Source organism: Salvelinus alpinus, chromosome 3 (genome assembly GCF_045679555.1).
Source record: "Salvelinus alpinus chromosome 3, SLU_Salpinus.1, whole genome shotgun sequence".
Taxonomy (NCBI): domain Eukaryota; kingdom Metazoa; phylum Chordata; class Actinopteri; order Salmoniformes; family Salmonidae; genus Salvelinus; species Salvelinus alpinus.
The window spans coordinates 95,658,776-95,684,060 of NC_092088.1; the positions used below are offsets into that span (position 1 = coordinate 95,658,776).

General features: G+C 44.0%; 1 protein-coding gene across 4 annotated transcripts in view; it reads left to right on the top strand.

Annotated features, from left to right (window-relative positions):
* LOC139571564 (paired box protein Pax-2a-like) overlaps positions 1-25,285 on the top strand; it is a 62,872-nt gene that overhangs the window by 10,706 nt on the left and 26,881 nt on the right. For all 4 annotated transcript variants that reach the window (XM_071394557.1, XM_071394555.1, XM_071394558.1 and 1 more), the window contains 2 exons: positions 16,211-16,386; positions 19,982-20,117. In XM_071394557.1, the coding sequence (XP_071250658.1) occupies positions 16,211-16,386; positions 19,982-20,117 (312 nt within the window). The remainder of the gene's footprint in view (positions 1-16,210; positions 16,387-19,981; positions 20,118-25,285) is intronic.

Sequence of the window (25,285 nt, forward strand, 5' to 3'; positions counted from 1 at the left end):
CTTGATGTTGTCTGACTCAGAGCACCTTGATGTTGTCTGACTCAGAGCACCTTGATGTTGTCTGACTCAGAGCACCTCAATGTTGTCTGACTCAGAGCACCTTGATGTTGTCTGACTCAGAGCACCTCGATGTTGTCTGACTCAGAGCACCTTGATGTTGTCTGACTCAGAGCACCTCGATGTTGTCTGACTCAGAGCACCTTGATGTTGTCTGACTCAGAGCACCTTGATGTTGTCTGACTCAGAGCACCTTGATGTTGTCTGACTCAGAGCACCTTGATGTTGTCTGACTCAGAGCACCTTGATGTTGTCTGACTCAGAGCACCTTGATGTTGTCTGACTCAGAGCACCTTGATGTTGTCTGACTCAGAGCACCTTGATGTTGTCTGACTCAGAGCACCTCGATGTTGTCTGACTCAGAGCACCTTGATGTTGTCTGACTCAGAGCACCTTGATGTTGTCTGACTCAGAGCACCTTGATGTTGTCTGACTCAGAGCACCTTGATGTTGTCTGACTCAGAGCACCTTGATGTTGTCTGACTCAGAGCACCTTGATGTTGTCTGACTCAGAGCACCTTGATGAGTTGATGTGTTCTAATACGGATTTACTTCAGATCAGAACGGATCGGAGCATTTCTTGTCAAAATAGAAAATACTGAATAGCTTATCTCCCCGTCTTCATAACATCATACACAACTAGCTAGTGTACAGCATCAGACACTCTGATGTGTATTGCCAGAGCAAAGCTACAGGAAAACCATAAGGCTAAATGTACCATGATAATGTGTTCTAGTGTGTCACGAAGAAGAGGAAGAGCTGTTTGATTTGAAGACATGACCTCCACTGTTGTCTTGTGCAATTAATCTTTGTTGAAGTGATTAAGAGGGGCTTAGATAATTACATGTCAAAATGATGTAGCCAACCACCCAGGTCACTCAAGAAACCAACGTCTGCCACCTCCGGTGTAGGAGACACGTTTAACACCAGCAGCACCTCATCCTCCCTGTCTCTCTCTCTCTCTCTCTTTCTCTCTCTCTCTCTCTCTCTCTCTCTCTCTCTCTCTCTCTCTCTCTCTCTCTCTCTCTCTCTCTCTCTCTCTCTCTCTCTCTCTCTCTCTCTCTCTCTCTCTCTCTCTCTCTCTCTCTCTCTCTCCCCTCTTGTTTTCTCTCTCCCTCTCTCCCCCTCTCTCTTTCCCCTCTTGTTCTCTCTCTCCCTCATCTCTCTCTCTCTTCCCCTCTTGTTCTCTCTCACTCGTTCTCCCCCTCTCCCTCTATCACTCTCTCTCCCCCCTCCATCCCTTCCCCGTCTCTCTTTCCCTCTCTTTTTTTACTGTCTCAAAGAGTAGGCTAGTGGATATAAGAAGCCTGGGGCAATATAGATTATTGGATCTGTAAGCAACATGCTTTCTAATGTCACTACATAAGCATCTGGTGAGAATAATGGAGCAGGACCATTCATTCACAACCCCACTGTGTTAAGAGAACATGTACACTATGGAAGGAGACTGGTGTCGGGAGGGGAACTGGGAGGGGAATGAGTGACTTATTACTGCACTATGTAAGGAACGTAGCTAATGAGCGTACGACGATATGCAGTAGGTTTGCATAGCGTTTTCTTTTGTCCTGCATGACGTTTTGTCGGGAGGAAGCGCGAGCAGCGAGCTGGGTTTTGTGGGGGGTATTCGGTGGAATAGGATGTTTTATGTGTGTGCTGCGTGGAGGGATGGAGGAATGGAAGGATGGAAGGGAGAGGGTATGACTAATGACGTGTCGAAGGTAGATTTCCTGGCAGAGATATAAAAACCAGCATGACGTGGACAAGGCAAATGACATAATCAACTCTCTTCCGCTGTAAAGAGATGCTGCTAGCAGAGAGAGAGATCGTACGGCAGAATGCAAACGACTGACATTTTACAGGAGTTCAGACTATTCTACTAGAAGTCTTTCCTATTAGCCGGGGTGTAATATCTAGTCATCGGATGATCGAAGGCACACATTTCTATGCAGATTGATACTGAAGGGCAGAGTAGGCATTAGAGGACAGGATGAGGAAGGACCTGTAAGGAGAGAGAGAGAGAGAGAGAGAGAGAGAGAGAGAGAGAGAGAGAGAGAGAGAGAGAGAGAGAGAGAGAGAGAGAGAGAGAGAGAGAGAGAGAGAGAGAGAGAGAGAGAGAGAGAGAGAGAGAGAGAGAGAGAGAGAGAGAGAGAGGCATTAGAGGACATGGTGAGGAAGGACTTATAAGGACAAATAGAGAGAGAGAGAGAGAGAGAGAGAGGAGAGAGGAGAGAGAGAGAGAGAGAGAGAGAGAGAGAGAGAGAGAGAGAGAGAGAGAGAGAGAGAGAGAGAGAGAGAGAGAGAGAGAGAGAGAGAGAGAGAGAGAGGCATTAGAGGACATGGTGAGGAAGGACTTATAAGGACAGATAGAGGGGCTCGTAGAGAGAGGAGAGCTGCTCGGCGGCGTGTTTTGGAGGGTCCTCTCCTCTAATAGATGACAGCCCCATGTTTCTACGGCTATTCAGTCTCAAATGATCTCCTTGATGTCCTGCCATTTCCTTGATTTAAGTTCCCCGGGCCGGGCGGCATGCTGATGAAAGAGCAGAGCAGAGGGAACGGGGGTCTATGGTTCTTATATAGAATGCGTTCTAGACGGTGCCCTATTCCCTATATAGTGCACTACTTTTGACCCGAGCCCTATGGGGAAAATAGGGAAGAGGGAAGGTGCAATTTGGGACGCACGAATACTCCCTCTCCAGCCCTAGTGAGAGCAGTGGGAAGCAGGGGGTGTAAGGTGGTTGGGTGGGGGAGTGTAGGGTGGTTGGGTGGGGGAGTGTAGGGTGGCTGGGTGGGGGAGTGTAGGGTGGTTGGGTGGGGGAGTGTAGGGTGGCTGGGTGGGGGAGTGTAGGGTGGTTGGGTGGGGGAGTGTAGGGTGGCTGGGTGGGGGAGTGTAGGGTGGCTGGGTGGGGGAGTGTAGGGTGGTTGGGTGGGGGAGTGTAGGGTGGTTGGGTGGGGGAGTGTAGGGTGGTTGGGTGGGGGAGTGTAGGGTGGCTGGGTGAGGGAGTGTAGGGTGGCTGGGTGGGGGAGTGTAGGGTGGTTGGGTGGGAGAGTGTAGGGTGGTTGGGTGGGGGAGTGTAGGGTGGTTGGGTGGGGGAGTGTAGGGTGGTTGGGTGGGGGAGTGTAGGGTGGCTGGATGGGGGGGTGTAGGGTGGCTGGGTGGGGGAGTGTAGGGTGGCTGGGTGGGGGAGTGTAGGGTGGTTGGGTGAGGGAGTGTAGGGTGGCTGGGTGGGGGAGTGTAGGGTGGTTGGGTGGGGGAGTGTAGGGTGGTTGGGTGTGTGGGGATTGCAGGTGGGGGAGTGTAGGGTAGAGATATGGTTCTTACATACTACCTCTCCAGACCCAGTCAGTAAAACCCACCTGGAATCACAAGCCGAGGGACACCGATAGTTTATCTTTCCAGAAAGATCAACCTCAGGCCTTCAATCCTCTCTCACATCATGGCTCATCAAAACACTGCTTTAAAAACAATGTCTCGCCGCAAGCCACCGTTTGAAAATATAGTATATTGCATCCGATATCATGACTATAGCTAGACGGCATCATGCTTTGTGTTACAGTAAATTATAGCTCGCAAAATAATTACTATTTAGTCTACGATACATTTGATATTAATGGAACTCGAGATACACTGCACCTGCAAAGACAATGTTCTTTATATCAGTTGCTTTCACTATTCTCAATATTCCTTCGTGTGTTATTCTTCATATCATTATTCGTTATTACAATTATGAATAAATTGTCATAATCTCTCACTTGAAACACCAAATCTAAATGTTTGAGCCCATACTAATACTTCAGGACTGGTTATCTGACCTCAGGTCAGTGTTTAATACTAATACTTCAGGACTGGTTATCTGACCTCAGGTCAGTGTTTAATACTAAGACTTCAGGACTGGTTATCTGACCTCAGGTCAGTGTTTAATACTAATACTTCAGGACTGGTTATCTGACCTCAGGTCAGTGTTTAATACTAATACTTCAGGACTGGTTATCTGACCTCAGGTCAGTGTTTAATACTAATACTTCAGGACTGGTTTGGTGACCTCAGGTCAGTGTTTAATACTAATACTTCAGGACTGGTTATCTGACCTCAGGTCAGTGTTTAATACTAATACTTCAGGACTGGTTATCTGACCTCAGGTCAGTGTTTAATACTAATACTTCAGAACTGGTTATCTGACCTCAGGTCAGTGTTTAATACTAATACTTCAGGACTGGTTATCTGACCTCAGGTCAGTGTTTAATACTAATACTTCAGGACTGGTTATCTGACCTCAGGTCAGTGTTTAATACTAATACTTCAGGACTGGTTATCTGACCTCAGGTCAGTGTTTAATACTAATACTTCAGGACTGGTTATCTGACCTCAGGTCAGTGTTTAATACTAATACTTCAGGACTGGTTATCTGACCTCAGGTCAGTGTTTCCTACTAAGACCACAGGTCAGTGTTTCCTACTAAGACCACAGGTCAGTGTTTCCTACTAAGACCACAGGTCAGTGTTTAATACTAAGACCACAGGTCAGTGTTTCCTACTAAGACCACAGGTCAGTGTTCAATACTAAGACCACAGGTCAGTGTTTCCTACTAAGACCACAGGTCAGTGTTTCCTACTAAGACCACAGGTCAGTGTTCAATACTAAGACCACAGGTCAGTGTTTCCTACTAAGACCACAGGTCAGTGTTTCCTACTAAGACCACAGGTCAGTGTTTCATACTAAGACCACAGGTCAGTGTTTCCTACTAAGACCACAGGTCAGTGTTTCATACTAAGACCACAGGTCAGTGTTTCATACTAAGACCACAGGTCAGTGTTTCCTACTAAGACCACAGGTCAGTGTTTCCTACTAAGACCACAGGTCAGTGTTTCCTACTAAGACCACAGGTCAGTGTTTAATACTAAGACCACAGGTCAGTGTTTCCTACTAAGACCACAGGTCAGTGTTCAATACTAAGACCACAGGTCAGTGTTTCCTACTAAGACCACAGGTCAGTGTTTCCTACTAAGACCACAGGTCAGTGTTTCCTACTAAGACCACAGGTCAGTGTTTAATACTAAGACCACAGGTCAGTGTTTCCTACTAAGACCACAGGTCAGTGTTTAATACTAAGACCACAGGTCAGTGTTTAATACTAAGACCACAGGTCAGTGTTTCCTACTAAGACCACAGGTCAGTGTTTAATACTAAGACCACAGGTCAGTGTTTAATACTAAGACCACAGGTCAGTGTTTCCTACTAAGACCACAGGTCAGTGTTTCCTACTAAGACCACAGGTCAGTGTTTAATACTAAGACCACAGGTCAGTGTTTCCTACTAAGACCACAGGTCAGTGTTTCCTACTAAGACCACAGGTCAGTGTTTAATACTAAGACCACAGGTCAGTGTTTCCTACTAAGTCCACAGGTCAGTGTTTCCTACTAAGACCACAGGTCAGTGTTTCCTACTAAGACCACAGGTCAGTGTTTAATACTAAGACCACAGGTCAGTGTTTAATACTAAGACTACAGGTCAGTGTTTAATACTAAGACCACAGGTCAGTGTTTAATACTAAGACCACAGGTCAGTGTTTCCTACTAAGACCTCAGGTCAGTGTTTAATACTAAAACCACAGGTCAGTGTTTCCTACTAAGACCACAGGTCAGTGTTTCCTACTAAGACCACAGGTCAGTGTTCAATACTAAGACCACAGGTCAGTGTTTAATACTAAGACCACAGGTCAGTGTTTCCTACTAAGACCACAGGTCAGTGTTTAATACTAAGACCACAGGTCAGTGTTTCCTACTAAGACCACAGGTCAGTGTTTCCTACTAAGACCACAGGTCAGTGTTTCAAAAGCTGTTTGTTCTTTCAACTTATTGTTGATGCTGTATATGTTGAGGTATGCTACTGTGTTGGCGGTATTAGTTAATGCATTGGATTATATGTCCCCATAGTCCAGTCCAGTCCTTAGCCTTCTATGAGCTGAGCCCTGTTTAACTTGCTAAGCCTGATTATTACTGTCTGATCATGGCACAAACTCTTTTTAGAGAGGGAATGTTAACTCACACACCACCATGTTTCTCTCATTTGTGGTGCAGACAATTAGCCCCCAGAGTTGACTTCATTGTAGAAAGGATAACTCCTGTATACAATTTTACCTCTGCACATAGGAACATTTATAGAAGACAAACAGTCTTTATCAAACAGTGAAAAACGAACTTGATTAAAAACTAACTTGCTAGCTAGGGTAAATAACAATAATAACAAGTTCAAAGTAAACGGCTCATGCAGTAAAACGGACGGACGGTGGTGTGTAGAGGTCCAGAACCTTGGCTGTACTGTGGCTCTGTGCCAAGGTGCACCAGTCAGACAGCTCCTAAGTTCCAACTCCGCAGTGAGGGCCCTTTAAAGAAAGCAGGTCCCCCCATTACTAGAGCGATGTTGAGATAATGTAGTGTGACACGCGTTATGTACACCGGGTCCTGGAGAAGACCGGCGCCAGGGACACTCGTGTCATAAGAGCCATTAATCTGGCTTTGTCATGTGTTATTGCAAATTAAAAGTAGCATGTTACACTTGGCAGCTATTGTTGCCAGCCAGGACAGAGCGTGGAGAGGAGAGAGAGAGGAGAGAGAGGGGAGAGGAGAGGAGAGAGAGAGGACAGAGCGTGGAGAGGAGAGAGAGAGGAGAGAGAGGGGAGAGGAGAGAGAGAGAGGACCTCTGGAGATGAGCTGTGTACTAAAGGGCACCCTATTCCCTTTATAGTGCAGTACTTTTGACGAGGGCCTTGTAGTGCACTATATAGGGAATAGGATTCCCTTTGGGAGGTACCCATCGTGTCGTTGGTGACCATGGATGTCCTGTCTGCTGTCCGTATATATGAGAATTTGCAATTCTGCAGAGAAAAGCTATTACCTCACAAATTAACATCCTAGTCTCCGTCTCCTCTCTCCCCTCCACACCCCAACCCCCCCCCCCAACCCGTCCAACCCTCCACCCGCATCCCCATTCCCCTCCGATGGGCTGGCTACTGGAAAAGACAAAGGAAATAGCTCAAGGGTCTGAAATATTCTGTTCAATGACTGTAGGAATTATTGCCAAGAAGGAATTTGTATTGCAGCCTGTGGAATAGACAAAATGCTTTGGACCGATAGGGAACGGCTTTCGTTTGGTGATTGTTTTGTCACTGTATGTACTGTACCGTAGTGTTAGAACGTTCTAGAATGGAGGCAACGTTAGCAGAGATATATTAGCATACTGTGGTGGAAATAGAGATTGTTGAATTAAGGTACATTATTAAGATACTGACTCACCGTTACGTACAACGGGTTGCTGACACCCATTCTATCGGGTGATTTAGCTGAAATCACCTGGACAGATACAGCTGAGAGGTTTCTTGAGGATACGGTATCTAGCTAATGGCCAATGAAGAGAATGATATCTCACCAAGTGTGTCCAGTCTTTTGAAAGCATTTCACATCGCTATTCAAATACGACCCACAATGTGGACAATCATATCTACCATTATGGGTTTTCTTCAGTTCAATCACTTTCAACAAATATTTCTGCATTGTCTGATGCTTTTGTACAATGTGAGAATAATATAAAAGAGAAATTCCACAATAAGAAGATCATCATTTTACACAAAGGTAGACAGACAGACAGACAGACAGACAGACAGACAGACAGACAGACAGACAGACAGACAGACAGACAGACAGACAGACAGACAGACAGACAGACAGACAGACAGACAGACAGACAGACAGACAGACAGACAGACAGAGAGGGGGACAGACGGAGAGGGGGAGAGGGGGAGAGGGGGAGAGGGCGAGACAGACAGAGGGGGAGAGGAGGAGAGGGGGAGAGGGCGAGAGAAAGACAGGAGAGAGAGAGAAAGACAGATACAGAGAGAGAGAGAGAGAAAGACAGAGAAAGAGACAGAGAGACAAACAGAGACCGAGACAGGGACAGAGACAGATGAATGATGGAGCACTAGGCCATGAATCCTGTTCACATCAGTGTTCTGTCAGCATCACCATCTGTTTAGGTGAGAGAGGGACCCTGCCCCAAATGGCACCACATTCCTTCTACACGGCACTACTTGTGACCAGGGCCCATAGGGCATTTATATAGGGGATAGGGTGTCATTAGGGATGCACCCCAGGGAGAAGGCTGGATCAACAGAGGATCTCAGTTCAACAACATCAAGTCTCAGAGACAGGCGGTAACACACTGAACTGTAATGTGCTAAATCAATGGAAAAAACTGCTTAATTAATACCCAGGAACAGATCAATGAAGAGTGGTGTCAGGGCCTTCCTGTACACCGTCACTGTACACCGTCTGTAGTTGGACCTACCGTCGTTGAACGTAATGTCGCTATGGATAAGAACGTCGCTATGGATGAGATCGTCTGCTAAATGACTCAAAATATCAAATGAAGACAATCACCGTTCAGATGATATGGTGTTGTCTTTCTGAGGCCAGCAGAATGTATAGCGAGAGAATTGTCTTAGTTACACATATCTGTGTAAGTAGAACGATATATTAAAGATATATTAAAGAAAGGCTATGCAGAGCATATGTGCACTAAATGTTGTAATATTTGATTTGGTTAACGTTGCATTAACCAAAACGTTCAATTGAAAAATGTATGTGTCAAAGCTTACAATTTAATTTGAAATTAGTGTTAATTGGATTTAATTCAGGGTGTAAATTGAAGCTAGTTGTAGATGAGGGAGTGATATTACAAAAACAAACCGAATGTTAATGCAATGCTTGGGAAAGGGAATCACTAGCTAACGTATAGGTAATTAAATGTTGTTCCTACAAGGAACAACAGAAAGGAAAAAAAGCCTATTCAGAAAAGAGGGGCCTTCGTGACCCTACGGTGCCATTTCACCTCCCTGTGCCTCCACTCAGGGGTAAACACAGACTGAACACAGGGTGAATTTTTACCAGGAATAAGATACTATAACAATTACCAGCTTATATTTTGACGCCGTTGCTTTGGTCAATTCTTCACGAGCCGTTCCTGCCTATTGTATAATCACCGTCATAGCCAGAAGACGTTAGCTTCCTTCTCAAAGCTGATGTTTCTAGTGTTTTTGTTCTGACGTGTTTGGCAGACAGGTAGTCAGTGTAGTAATGCAGACGGCCTCTCTCTCTCTCTCTGACTCCAGGCAGAGACAGAATTACGTCGGCTCAACCCCCTGCTAGGGGTCATGACCTTGGGGTGGCGAGCCCGCGGAGAGGAGTCTGTTTTTATAGAACTAGCGATGTGATCTGATAGAGTCTGGAGTCCTCTGCTCCCTCGTTACCGGAGTGTTAATACCCAGCCATGTCAAGATGAATACACTCAAGCCTGTCACTCACTGATCAATAACACAGACACCATCACTGTGGAGGATAAGGAGACACACCAACAAACAAAGACATGATCTACTATGACATAACAACATAAGTTATTAGCATCACTGGGGAGGATGTGGAGAAACAGAGACCAGTTGGTAGAGCGTGGTACTTGCAACGCCAGGGTTGTGGGTTCAATTCCCACCGGGGACCAGTATGAAAATGTATGCACTCACTACTGTAAGTCGCTCTGGATAAGAGCGTCTGCTAAATGACTAACATGTAAACAAAGCCATTATGGTTTACCGGCTAATGCTACGACATAATTAATAGCTAAAATGGTATGGAAAATGGTCCCCAAAATATATCTTAGCAAATGTTATTTAGTATACGGCAGTATCAGATATTACAGCTAGCCTCCATTCCAAATGATGAACAAACAAGACGATGGTAACTGTAGACTACATAACAGCCAGCACGGAATGGGAAACACGCCCCCCAAAAACATGTACCGTATATCTTACAATATGTTATTTGGTACTGTGTACTTGTAGGATATGATGTCTTGCGGTGGCTTCAGTAGAAATATAACATTTGGTATACGTGTTGAATTACATTGCTGGGTGGCTATGATACTCATTTTTTTTTTTAAATGGCTGTAATATTTTTTTTTAGATACATCAAAAAATATTTCCTATGTACCTTTAAGAAATGTAATTGTGATGGTTGAATTAACTTCTAAATGTCATCAGGATGAAACAGAATACCTCTAGTTAAAACTAGCCTGGTAAGAACTAGACTGAATGCTGAGCTCACCATAGAGTTTAACATTCAGTCTGGTTTAGCCAGGCTAGACTGAGGGGTCTCCTTACCACCAGCTAGAATAACCTATTCCAGCAGACATGAGTGAGACAGTCAAGCCATAGGGCCCTGGTCAAAATGAGTGCATTATATAGGGAATAAGGTGCATTTTGGGACACCGGTTTTTACAGAGATGTACTGGGCATTGTGCTGGGCACGCGCTCCAGCAGGTATATCTCACTAGTCATCCCCAAAGCCAATTCGTCCTTTGGCCGCCTTTCCAACCAGTTCTCTGCTGCCAATGACTGGAACAAATTGCAAAAATCACTGAAGCTGGAGACTCATATCTCCCTCACTAACTTTGAGCACCAGCTGTCAGAGCAGCTCACAGATCACTGCACCTGTACATAGCCCTTCTGTAAACAGCACATCCAACTACCTCATCCCCATACTGTATTGATTTATTTTGCTCCTTTGCACCCCAGTATCTCTACTTGCACATTCATCTTCTGCACATCTATCACTCCAGTGTTTAAATTGCTAAATTGTAATTATTTCGCCACTATGGCCTATTTATTGCTTTACCTCCCTTATCTTACCTCATTTGCACACACTGTACATTTTTCTATTGTGTTATTGACTGTATGTTTGTTTATTCCATGTGTAACTCTGTGTTGTTGTTTGTGTCGCACTGCTTTGGTTTATCTTGGCCAGGTTGCAGTTGTAAATGAGAACTTGATCAACTAGCCTACCTGGTTAAATAAAGGTGAAATAAATTAGAGTGAGGGTTTTACCATAGATGTACTGGGCATTAGAGTGAGGGTTTTTTACATAGATGTACTGGTACATTAGAGTGAGTTTTTTTTACTGGGCATTAGAGTGAGGGTTTTATCATATATGTACTGGGCATTAGAGTGAGGGTTTTATCATATATGTACTGGGCATTAGAGTGAGGGTTTTTTACATAGATGTACTGGGCATTAGAGTGAGGGTTTTTACATAGATGTACTGGGCATTAGAGTGAGGGGGTTTTACATAGATGTACTGGGCATCAGAGTGAAGGGTTTTTACGCTAGTCATAGGATTATGGATATTACAAGGAGGCAATATTGAGGTGGGTGTCTTAAATGTTTAAATGGTTATTTCACCTTAACTTGAGTGGGAACAACAGGTTAACCTGGGGATGGTTTGAGTGGGAACAACAGGTTAACCTGGGGATGGTTTGAGTGGGAACAACAGGTTAACCTGGGGATGGTTTGAGTGGGAACAACAGGTTAACCTGGGGGATGGTTTGAGTGGGAACAACAGGTTAACCTGGGGGATGGTTTGAGTGGGAACAACAGGTTAACCTGGGGATGGTTGAAGCGGGAACAACAGGTTAACCTGGGGGATGATTTGAGTGGGAACAACAGGTTAACCTGGGGATGGTTTGAGTGGGAACAACAGGTTAACCTGGGGATGGTTCGAGTGGGAACAACAGGTTAACCTGGGGATGGTTTGAGTGGGAACAACAGGTTAACCTGGGGGATGGTTTGAGTGGGAACAACAGGTTAACCTGGGGATGGTTTGAGTAGGAACAACAGGTTAACCTGGGGATGGTTTGAGTGGGAACAACAGGTTAACCTGGGGGATGGTTTGAGTGGGAACAACAGGTTAACCTGGGGGATGGTTTGAGTGGGAACAACAGGTTAACCTGGGGATGGTTTGAGTAGGAACAACAGGTTAACCTGGGGATGGTTTGAGTGGGAACAACAGGTTAACCTGGGGGATGGTTTGAGTGGGAACAACAGGTTAACCTGGGGGATGGTTTGAGTGGGAACAACAGGTTAACCTGGGGGATGGTTTGAGTAGGAACCACAGCCCATGTACTGTAGGTTGACCTGCGGGTGGTTTATCTTGTGTATGGGAAGTGTATTCCTCTGTGGTGAATGACTAATGTGCGGGTATTGATCATGGTATGTACTCTGGCCTAGCAGATGGAAAGTAATTAATGAGTCTATTTGCTTCCGAGGACCGAAGGGAACAGTTGAGGTTGATAAAGCGCCAACCGTTCAGCGGAGCTACGAGAGGCTGAGGCCCCCTGTGGAGCTGTCCAGAAATAATGCCAGATCAAAGATGTGATTAGATTTATCTATACTGAAAATCAGAAGAAAATAGCTGAACAGTGTAGAGTAGAAGTGATTTATGTTCTCCTGTGATTGCATATTGCAACACATCCCAACCGATCACACTATGAAAATAGAAAGATTTTGAAAATTATGAATAAAGAAACATTTTACATATGTGTAAAATGAAATACATATACCATAATAAATAGCTATTTTAATGTTTTTTTGAATTATTAGTTATTGAAATAATTTGTTTGAGGATATAGAATTATTGTAGTATGTTGGGCAGCAAATGGCAGTTACTTATTCACCACATGCACAGACCCCCCTCCTCTCCCCCAATCACCACACACACACACACACACACACACACACACACACACACACACACACACACACACACACACACACACACACACACACACACACACACACACACACACACACACACACACACACACACACACACACACACACAGACCCTTCTCCTCTCCCCCAATCACGACACACACACACACACGCACGCGCGCGCACGCACGCACGCACACACACACACACACACACACACACACACACACACACACACACACACACACACACACACACACACACACACACACACACACACACACACACACACACACACACACACACACACACACACACACACACACACACACACACACACCCGACTCCCCAGGGTCTCTTATATATCCCCTTGATGCGTTTTGCTCTTCTTGGGAGTGCAGGTTCATCCTCTGGCCCCAGTGAGAAAAGGTCAAGAGGCAGAATGGAATGGCAATAACCCTTCCAAATGGTACTATCAGGAGAGACATGATTGATCAATTGAATTCCATGGCAGAGAAAAATGTGGGATTAAGTAGAGTATTATACGCACATTGAGTTGAGGCATGATGTTCATTTCAAGTTCATTTCGGCTCCCTCTTGCCACCAGACCAGGCAGGCAATCAATAGGGTCCCTCCTTGCATATCATATATCTCCGCCGCTCTCTCCAGGACCAACCAGAGAACATAATCTGCCGCAAATTTAGAATGACAGATTTGTAAGGGGGCTGAAGGCCTTTCTAGAGATCCACGGAGGAGGAGGCTGGAGACAGAGAGGCAGTAGCCAGAGTCACTGCAGCCTGGGATGGGAAGGGAGGGGTCTGGAGGGCTGTAAAAGTGGGGCTTTAAAGCATCACAGGGAAGCGCCAAAGGGAAAAGCTAAGGCATCCCTCTCCCTCTGTTTGGAGAATGGCATCCTGGGACTGGGAGATGATTGAACTAGACTGTACCATTTTATTCATTCACAGCATCTCTCTCTCTCTCTCTCTCTTTCTCTCTCCCTTCCTTCCTCTGTCTGTCGTGTCTGTCTGCGGTCACAGCGGTGTTAGCTACCCAAATGAAACACTGCTACTCTGCCACTCTACTGAAAATGAAAGCAGTATTAAACTGTGGAAAAGGGAAATTGAGGAAGGAGAGAAGGAGGGAAACCCCTGGAGCCTGGAATGAACATGGAATGAAAAAGCCACTGCAGTACTGTAGCTTCAGCGTTCATTAAAATACATGGGCTCCACCACTACAACAAGTATATATTTGTACTGATGGTAATCCATCAATTACCACAGGGGCTTTCACATCATGATGCTGGCTAATACTGTGTGTGGTAGTGGTAGTTTCCTCTACTGTCTGTCTGTGAAGAAACACTGCACTCAGTGGCTCACCGCTAGCAGCATTAATATGACCTGTTTAAAATCTGCCCTGACTGAATCAACCCTGACTGAATCATCACTGACTGAATCAACACTGACTGAATCAACCCTGACTGAATCAACCCTGACTGAATCATCACTGACTGAATCAACACTGACTGAATCAACACTGACTGAATCTACCCTGACTGAATCAACCCTGACTGAATCATCACTGACTGAATCAACACTGACTGAATCAACACTGACTGAATTGACCCTGACTGAATTGACCATGACTGAATCAACCCTGACTGAATCTACCCTGACTGAATCAACCCTGACTGAATCAACCCTGACTGAATCTACCCTGACTGAATCAACCCTGACTGAATCGACCCTGACTGAATCAACCCTGACTGAATCTGCCCTGACTGAATCTACCCTGGCTGAATCTACCCTGACTGAATCAACCCTGACTGAATTGACCCTGACTGAATCTGCCCTGACTGAATCTACCCTGACTGAATCAACCCTGACTGAATCAACCCTGACTGAATCTGCCCTGACTGAATCTACCCTGACTGAATCAACCCTGACTGAATCAACCCTGACTGAATCTGCCCTGACTGAATCTACCCTGACTGAATCTACTCTGACTGAATCTACTCTGACTGAATCTGCCCTGACTGAATCTACCCTGACTGAATCTACACTGACTGAATCTACCCCGACTGAATCAACCCTGACTGAATCTACCCTGACTGAATCTACCCTGACTGAATCTACACTGACTGAATCTACCCTGACTGAATCAACCCTGACTGAATCTACCCTGACTGAATCTACCCTGACTGAATCTACACTGACTGAATCTACCCTGACTGAATCTACCCTGACTGAATCGACTGAATCTACCCTGACTGAATCTGCCCTGACTGAATCAACCCTGACTGAATCGACTGAATCAACCCTGACTGAATCTACTCTGTATGATATAATATATCGGTAGTGCTTAAAGTGGACTCAAATAGATGCTTGGACTCATTTTGGGTGGCAGCATGTTTTATATGTAGGTCAAATCAATTCAACATTTATTCATCAGGTACAAAGGATACAGTGGGTGTAAACGGGTGTAAACGGTACAGGATACGGCGGGTGTACACGCATGTAAACGGTACAGGATACGGCGGGTGTACACGCATGTAAACGGTACAGGATACAGCGGTTGTACACGCATGTAAACGGTACAGTAAAACACTTACTTGCGTGTGCTGGTAGTCATAATATTTTAGAGCCAATATTATATAAGAGGTGATGGAACATTTGAGGCCCAACTCAAGCACTGAGTACTCTTATCCAAAGTTACCAGTAACACACAGTAATGATATAAACAAAAAGCCACAGGGGCTTCAGACAGCTTCCTACCTTATAGGGACTTCAGTGACAGTCAGCTTCCTACCTTACAGGGGCTTCAGTGACAGCCAGCTTCCTACCTTACATGGGCTTCAGTGACAGCCAGCTTCCTACCTTACAGGGGCTTCAGTGACAGCCAGCTTCCTACCTTACAGGGACTTCAGTGACAGCCAGCTTCCTACCTTACAGGGGCTTCAGTGACAGCCAGATTCCTACCTTACAGGGACTTCAGTGACAGCCAGCTTCCTACCTTACAGGGGCTTCAGTGACAGCCAGCTTCCTACCTTACAGGGGCTTCAGTGACAGCCAGCTTCCTACCTTACAGGGGCTTCAGTGACAGCCAGCTTCCTACCTTACAGGGACTTCAGTGACAGCCAGCTTCCTACCTTACAGGGGCTTCAGTGACAGCCAGATTCCTACCTTACAGGGACTTCAGTGACAGCCAGCTTCCTACCTTACAGGGACTTCAGTGACAGACAGCTTCCTACCTTACAGGGGCTTCAGTCAGCCAGCTTCCTACCTTACAGGGACTTCAGTGACAGCCAGCTTCCTACCTTACAGGGACTTCAGTGACAGCCAGCTTCCTACCTTACAGGGGCTTCAGTCAGCCAGCTTCCTATCTTACAGGGACTTCAGTGACAGCCAGCTTCCTACCTTACAGGGGCTTCAGTGACAGCCAGCTTCCTATTTTACAGGGACTTCAGTGACAGCCAGCTTCCTATTTTACAGGGGCTTCAGTCAGCCAGCTTCCTACCTTCCAGGGGCTTCCTGATTAGACTCTAGTGTTGTTGCTCTCTCTTCTTGTAGATGGTTCAGATGGGTCTGGCCCAAACACTGATTCTCAGGTTAGTGTGGACAGTTTACGGAAGCACCTGCGGGCCGATGCTTTCACTCAGCAGCAGCTGGAAGCTTTGGACCGGGTCTTTGAACGCCCGTCGTACCCCGACGTCTTCCCAACCTCGGATCACATCAAACCAGAACAGGTTAGTTACGTCTTGTTGTTTGTCACCATCAACACCATCAAATACACCTGTATTGCACCACGTCACCCCTTCCATTCCATCCAAGTTTCCTCCAGCTGTACAACCATGATACTGTTGTTGCTGTTTTTCTGTTTGTTTATTGTATAATTGTTGTTGCTGCTCCAAACGTAGTTTTCTCTGAAACTCAACAAATTTCTATTTACTTTTTGTGCTGAGAGATTCTGCTATGTTATTTATTTGGCCCAGAGGGCCCCGAAGGAGCACGCCATCTGAGCCATATATATATATATACCTGCTCCACGCAGCTCTCAAAATAAAATGCCCACAAATGTATAGGCTGGTAAAACAGTCATTCCAGTGTATTAGAAAACAGCATGTAAAATGCTGTAGGGATTTCAGGGAAAACTCCCACGTCGTATCGATCCTGGGAGCAAAAAAACACCACATTCTTTGGATCCCCTATAATTGAGAATAACAGAAAGGCAACATGCAATTAATCAATATCTCTATTTTTCTCTATTTTTTGCTGTTGTGTTATTTGACTCTGTGTTTCTCCTGTTATTTCTGTTCTAATTCTGTGTCGTTCTTCAAAAATGTTATTATTGAAACAGTGTATGAAGCCGCTTTCAGTTGTCAGATTTATCATGGAAATGTTTTTATAAATTGTAAACATAGCAAAGGGGCTTTCTTGATTTATTTCCACACACCTGGGTGTATATATAGGATATTCTAATGCGTCTTGCTTTTGATGTCAACACCACAAACACCCACCATCTATCCATCCTCATTTACCAAATGAAGACCCCTTCTGTAACCGCCACCCCGCCCCCACCCAAAAGAAACCACAATCACTAGACCTTTATATGTTGACATGCTACCTTTCTTCTTATTAAAACCTCTCTTAGGCTTATTACAATGGATAACCTTTATTTACTTTCATTAGACTATTAAACAACAAGAGACTATTAATTTGTACCCGTAGAAAACTACAAGTCTTTAAGGGGGGACCCATAAAAGAAGCTAAAGCAATGGGCCTAATTGAGTTCATTTTAATTTCTCTCCGATCGCGGCGAATTACGTAGGTAATAAATCAGTAGGACAGGACTCACCTCCAGAAGAGAGCCTAATTTGGAGCTAATTACCAAACTGATTTCTACTGGAAGATCAATACCAAAACGAATTGGAAATGACTTGCAATCACAGAGAGCTTCAGAGAGAGTATTAAAGAAGAAGAAGAGAGGGAAAGGAGGCGGGGCTGAAAAGAAAAAGAGGCCAGTAGAACAATAATGGAAAAGAGGCCAGTAGAACAATAATGGAAAAGAGGCCAGTAGAACAATAATGGAAAAGAGGCCAGTAGAACAATAATGGAAGAGAGGCCAGTAGAACAATAATGGAAAAGAGGCCAGTAGAACAATAATGGACAAGAGGCCAGTAGAACAATAATGGAAACGAGGCCAGTAGAACAATTATGGAAAAGAGGCCAGTAGAACAATAATGGAAGAGAGGCCAGTAGAACAATAATGGAAAAGAGGCCAGTAGAACAATAATGGAAAAGAGGCCAGTAGAACAATAATGGAAAAGAGGCCAGTAGAACAATAATGGAAAAGAGGCCAGTAGAACAATAATGGAAAAGAGGCCAGTAGAACAATAATGGAAAAAGAGGCCAGTAGAACAATAATGGAAGAGAGGCCAGTAGAACATTAATGGAAGAGAGGCCAGTAGAACAATAATGGAAAAGATGTGACGGGAACAGAAAAAATCTGTTTTAATTGAATATAGTATTAATCAGAGGATTTTCTCCTTTCATGGATCTCTCTTTCACTTGTCGTTGTTCCCCTTTCTCCTCATTGGTCAATGTGTCCCTATTAGCCGGGGTCTGGGTGCTGGTTGGAAGGCCATTAAAAACACCATTCTGGAGATGCAGAATTAAATAGATTCACCCCTCCCACACTTCTGCTAGCCATTTGGTCATCCTTTTCAAATCTATCTTTTCTTTTGTTTTGTTTTTTCCCTCCATCTCCCCCGTCTTCGAGCCCGTCCTTTATCTGCATGATAAAACGCCTGTTTGACGTCTAAAGCCTTGAAGAATAGAGGAAAACATCCGCGACATTGTCTCTGTGAACAGTTGTAGCAGACAATTAGAGTTTATCTGGGATAGAAGCAGACAAGAGTGGGGTCACAGGCTCACAGGCGTCCCCTTTGGGACCGCAGCCCAGTGAGCCACTCAGACACACACTGGGATTTTTTTGGGGGGGGGGACAAACATTGTCAACACACAGTCTCCGGAAGTCTGATCTCATTATAAAACACACGCTAACATCTGCCATGACCGTCTCAAACTATCCACCACCGTACAAAGAAAATCCTTTCTGTGGGCATACAAAGTGTCTCTATAGTAATGTATTGTAGTCCAAACTAAATACATAGAAAATAAATCATGGTCGATATAAAATGAAGTCATTTTCTCACTATGATAAAAACATATATAAATAGAATGGAGAATTTGTTTTATTTCTTTCAATTTGATATTCATTTTGTATATGGTAACACGGAACAATGTAACTTACAGTATATGACAATCTGTTTATAGTCACTGATGATGAACCAATGAAACGTTAAAGGGTTGTGGAGATGAACCAATGAAACGTTAAAGGGTTGTGGAGATGAACCAATGAAACGTTAAAGGGTTGTGGAGATGAACCAATGAAACGTTAAAGGGTTGTGGAGATGAACCAATGAAACGTTAAAGGGTTGTGGAGATGAACCAATGAAACGTTAAAGGGTTGTGGAGATGAACCAATGAAACGTTAAAGGGTTGTGGAGAAGCTTTTTTTTAAACATTTTTTTAATTCTAAATTGTAAAAAGCCAAAAGGTGAATAGTGTCCTGTTTGAACCAGGGCCACGTGGCGTGTCTGTGTGCATCCCAAATGTAATCTTATACCCTGTGCAGTGCGCTACTTCTGGTCCAAAGCAGTGCGCTGTAATAGGGAATAGGGTACCATTAGGGACAGTGGCGTGGTAACCAAGCAGAGCTGTTTTCTCCCTTGGCTGATCAGGACTCCTGGCTGCAGTCAAGCACAAAGGACCAGATGACGGCTTGGCTTTTCATTCGGCTTTTCTAGATCCCACTTCCTCTCAGACAAAACCAAAATACATTCATGATATGCTTGAACTCCCACCCTCGCTGCTGCAGTTTGAAAATAGTGAACTCACACACACACACACACACACACACACACACACACACACACACACACACACACACACACACACACACACACACACACACACACACACACACACACACACACACACACACACACACACACACACACACACACACACACAAATATGCATGCACACACTTACACGCACATACAGACACACACCCAAAAATAGACACCCTAAGATTCACGGAGAGACAGTATTTGACTCTATATGGTTTTGGTAGCTAATTTTGTGTTTTTGTGTAACCCTGATTAATGAAGGCTCTTTAGATGAAACATTGGTGGAATAAAGCCCACAGCAGGGAGAGGTGGGGCCTTTTCTTTTTCATTTCTATGGTTGTGTAATGATGAACGTGTCTTTTTGCAGGCTAACGAGTACTCCCACTCCCACTCCCTGTCCTCCCTGAATCCTGGTCTGGACGGCGAGGTCAAACCCAGCCTGTCCTCCAGCAGTAACCAGAACCTGGGCCCCAGTGTCTCTGTGACACAGAGCTACTCTGTAGGTAAGACACAGAGCCAAACACTGGTCCTGTCTGTGTGGATCAGTTGGTAGAGCATGGTGCTTGCAACATGTGTCCCAGAATTGTCGGTTCGATTCCACGTTTGGGGCAACAACATACAAAAACCTTTTCTTTTTTTTTTTTACGTGGCTTTTGGCTGTGTGTCTCAGAGGAGGAGAGCTGTTCTAGGATCAGTTTAGCCTTTTAGATCACAATGAATATGATTACATGGCCAGGGGGAGACCTGATCCTAGATCTGTACTCCTACTCTAAGATGCATCACACTGTACCTAAGGCCCTAGTACAGTCTACCTGCCGTCACCCTGCCCAGCCAGGACAGGCCAAACCACAGCTTCAGCTAAGGGGATTATTGGTCTGCTTCACAAATGGCTCCCTTTTCTAGTGCACTGCTTTTGACCAGGGTCCATAGTGACCAGGGTCCATAGGGCTCAGGGTACATAGTGACCAGGGTCCATAGTGACCAGTGTCTTTAGGGCTCAGGGTCCATAGTGACCAGGGTCCATAGTGACCAGGGTCCATAGTGACCAGGGTTCATAGTGACCAGGGTCCATAGGGCTCAGGGTCCATAGGGCTCAGGGTTCATAGTGACCAGGGTCCATAGGGCTCAGGGTTCATAGTGACCAGGGTCCATAGGGCTCAGGGTCCATAGGGCTCAGGGTTCATAGTGACCAGGGTCCATAGGGCTCAGGGTACATAGTGACCAGGGTCCATAGTGACCAGGGTCCATAGGGCTCAGGGTCCATAGTGACCAGGGTCCATAGTGACCAGTGTCCATAATGACCAGGGTTCATAGTGACCAGGGTCCATAGTGACCAGGGTCCATAGTGACCAGGGTCCACAGGGCTCAGGGTCCATAGGGCTCTGGTCAAAAGTAGTGCACAATGTAGGGAATAGGGTGTCTGATTTTTGGGATGGGTTCTTGTTCACTGTTCTGTTCAGAACAGCCAACGTTGTAATGAAACAAAACAACATGATGCAATACATTGACATGGTGTCTATTTATTTACATGAAAATAAAAACAAATACTCCAAACAGAAACATGACAGTAAGTGTGCAGATTATTTTAATGCCGTTTGGTTTGACACTCTGAGTAGTAGTAGTAGTAATAGTATTAGTATTGGTATTAGTATTCGTATCAGTAGTAGTAGTAGTTGTAATAGCAGCAGCAGAAGTAATATTAGTATTAGTAGTATTAGGTATTAGTATTAGTAGTATCAGTAGTAATAATCGTAATAGTACTAGTAGTAGTTGTAGTAGTAATAGTAACAGTAATAGTATTAGTATTAGTAGTAATATTAGAAGTAGTAGTAGTAGCAGCAGTAGTAGTAATAGTAGTATTCGTATTAGTAGTAGTAGTAGTAGTATTAGTAGTAATATTAGAAGTAGTAGTAGTAGTAGTAGTAATAGTAATAGTAGTATTCGTATTAGTAGTAGTCATAATAGTAATAGCAGTAGTAGTAGTCATAGTAATAATAGTAGTATTAGTATTAGTATTAGTAGTATCAGTAGTAATAATCGTAATAGTACTAGTAGTAGTTGTAGTAGTAATAGTAACAGTAATAGTATTAGTATTAGTAGTAGTAGTGGCAGCAGTAGTAGTAGCAGCAGTAGTAGTAGTAATACAAGTAATACTAGTAATAGTAGTAATAGTAGTATTAGTATTAGTAGTAGCAGCAGTAGTAGTAGTAGTAGTAGTAGTAGTAGTAGTAGTAGTAGTAGTAGTAGTAGTAGTAGTAATAATAGTAGTAGTAGTAGTAGTAGTAGTAGTAGTAGTAGTAGTAGTAGTAGTAGTAGTAGTAGTAGTAGTAGTAGTAGTAGTAGTAGTAGTAGTAGTAGTAGTAGTAGTAGTAGTAATAGTAGTAGTAGTAGTAGTAATAGTAGTAGTAGTAGTAGTAGTAGTAGTAGTAGTAGTAAATAGTAGTAGTGGTAATAGTGGTAGTAGTAGTATTAGTATTATTAGTAGTAGTGGCAGCAGTAGTAGTAGCAGCAGTAGTAGTAGTAATACAAGTAATAATAGTAATAGTAGTAATAGTAGTATTAGTATTAGTAGTAGCAGCAGTAGTAGTAGTATTAGTAGTAGTAGTAGTAGTAGGTAGTAGTAGTAGTAGTAGTAGTAATAGTAATAATAGTAGTAGTAGTAGTAGTAGTAGTAGTAGTAGTAGTAATAGTAGTAGTAATAGTAGTAGTAGTAGTAGTAGTAGTAGTAGTAGTAATAGTAGTAGTAGTAATAGTAGTAGTAGTAGTAGTAGTAGTAGTAGTAGTAGTAGTAATAGTAGTGGTAATAGTGGTAGTAGTAGTAGTACTGTAGTATCAGTTTGATTTGACTCTGAGCTGAAAGGTGGTACATTACTTTATGAGATAAAATATGTAGCTACAGCAGTAGCAGCCGTCATTCATCTTATTGTGCTGAGTTAGCAGGTGATACAGGATACGTCCCAAATGACACCCTATTCCCTATTTTAGTGCACTACTGGCCCTGGTCAAAAGTAGTACACTATAAAGGAAATAGGGAGCCATTTGGGACGTGGCCACAGTAAGAGGACAGAGGGGACTTAGCTGTTTTGTCACTTTGTTCGACAAGGACCTTTGATGTCAGCACATCAATGCTATGATTGCGTACTACAGAGCTGAACTGGCAAGGTCTCTACCAGTCATTGCCACCCTCTGCAGGAGAGAGAATAACCGCTGGTTTCTCACTGCTGGTTTGTCCTTGTTGTGATTCCTGACTTGGGAGGTTGATTTTTTTTAGCAAGAAACAGCTATTATTTTCTTGTGGTACTTTTAAATCTAGACGAGTCATTTGCTGCTTTTGTAAATACACCATGGCGTTGTCTACTGTCGGACTACATGACACTGAGATCTCTCTCTCTCTCTCTCTCTCTCTCTCTCTCTCTCTCTGTCTCTCTCTCTCTCGCTCACTCTGTCATAGTTAATGACTGCCTCGCTAATTGAAATATTGTTTCATTGTTGCCACGGTTATTACCAAGAAGAAGGTTAAGTTTACTGAAAGTTTACGATTACTGTCGGGCCGCAAGATTAATATACAGAGCTTTTATTAAAATTCATATAATTATGCATCAAGTCATCAAAGGGTTTCTGCGCGGGGGAGGGGGAGGACAGGATGATTGAAAACTGCAGTGAGCGAGGAACGAGTGGCCGTGGCCCCTTCTCAAATGATAACCCAAACAGCAGCCTTATGAGAAACGAAAGGAGCCTTTTCTCATTAATATGTGGGTGGGAGGTAGATCTCCCCTGTAAGTCAGGCCTCGTGAGAAGAGAAGGTGTGTGTTTGTCCTTTGTGCTGCTGGTATGAAGGCAGGGCCTGGTCAGGCTACGGTTAGGCAGGGGGCTTTGTTTGCACCTGGGTGGCTGTTTTAGACTAGAGGCCCACAGAAAGGTCTACGATGCTTTAGAATGTAAAAACTAAATACATAAAACAGGAAAGAGAAAGTGAAAATGTGGCATTCTTGTGCTCTAAATTATGTTTTCACTCATATTTTTAGATTGTGAGATTATTTATTTTTGACTTAAAAATGTGAATAGTTGTAGATGAATGGTGGAAGTATTGACTTTCTGTTTCTGACAGTTTTCTGACTAGTGCCACTTCTTGGTTTTCCCTTGGTGGCTGTTTCTACTGTGGTAGTAATTGTAATGTATTTTACTCAGGTATTTGAGGTTTTAGCTTCTCTGTAATGACTCAGTATTACAGTTTACTTTCAAACAATAAGCCCAGCGCAGCAAGAGGATTCCAAGCCAAGCAACAGCAAAAAACCACTCAATTATCTTCTGCATTTAGGCTGAGATCCAATTTCAAATTAATTGTGCTTTTACGGGGCTGGGGAAAGAAGTAGGGAGATTATGTTTATCCTTAAAATGTTTTCTAACACCAATTAAAATGACTGCCGTTATTGATCTTGTTGATTTTATGTCCCTCGGAAAATTTGCATAATCTATTAAAAATGAATGATTCATGAAGTGCTCATTGCCAGTTTAAAGAGATCGTAGGAATTCTCCGTGGCTAGATCCCAAATGGCACCCTATTCCCTATATAGTGCACTACTTTTGACCAAAGCCCATAGAAAGTAGTGCACTATATAGGGAATAGGTTTCCATTTTGGGAAGCAGACAGTGACCTGAAAGGGGCTTGAGAGAGATATAAATCTATTGTGTCCTCTGCTTCCTATTCTATTAGAACTCTCAGAAGCACCTGCAGGGGAGGCGGCTCCAATAAGAGAGGGATTTAAGGCATTGTGCTTCATCATTGAAATTCATGCAGAGGCTAAAAGCCCCACTTCCATTATAACTGTCCTCTTCTTCCTCTCCTCTATATTAATACCATATTACCTGCTAAATAGTCCCTATTACCCCCCAATAAATAAATAAAAAACACCCACCAAAGAGCTCTCTTGAATATGTGGAAGGGACAATCAAAAATGGTGTGGTAATTTATATTGTTGATATGGTGAAGTTATTTCTTTGATTGATTGTCCTTAGAGAGGGATGGTATCCTTCATCCTCTCAACCTCGTTACTGTTCATTTAAACTGCTTCAAATTCAAATAAGACGTTGTTGGTTTTTTTCAAGGGGGAAACATGATGAATAGGGGAAGGAAAGGCCAATTGGAACTGTTTGTGTGTTTAGTAAAATAAGTGAGGGAGAGATTAGTGAAGATACAACCTAATTGTCCTGCAGTATCTAGATCTGCTTTCTGTTTCCTTGATCCTAAACAGTCACTCCAGTAGCAGTGTGTCTTGATTAGGTTACTGAGGCTTCTGAAGGCCAGTCCCCTGGGCTTTTCAAGTGCAGTTCTACACATGGCTGTAGACTAGAGCTGACCGAGCGGCCGCCCGGCTGCATACTGAGAGGGGCAGCCTCCCAAATGGCGCCTTATGTCCTGTGTAGTGCACTACTTTAGACCAGAGGCCTGTGTAGTGCACTACTTTAGACCAGAGGCCTGTGTAGTGCACTACTTTAGACCAGAGGCCTGTGTAGTGCACTACTTTAGACCAGAGGCCTGTGTAGTGCACTACTTTAGCGGCATACACAGGCCTCTGGTCTAAAGTATTGCGCTATACAGGTAATAGTGTGCAATTTTGGATGCACACGAGACTCTTTACCCAGAATCACTGCTGGGCCTGCCAATGGGAGA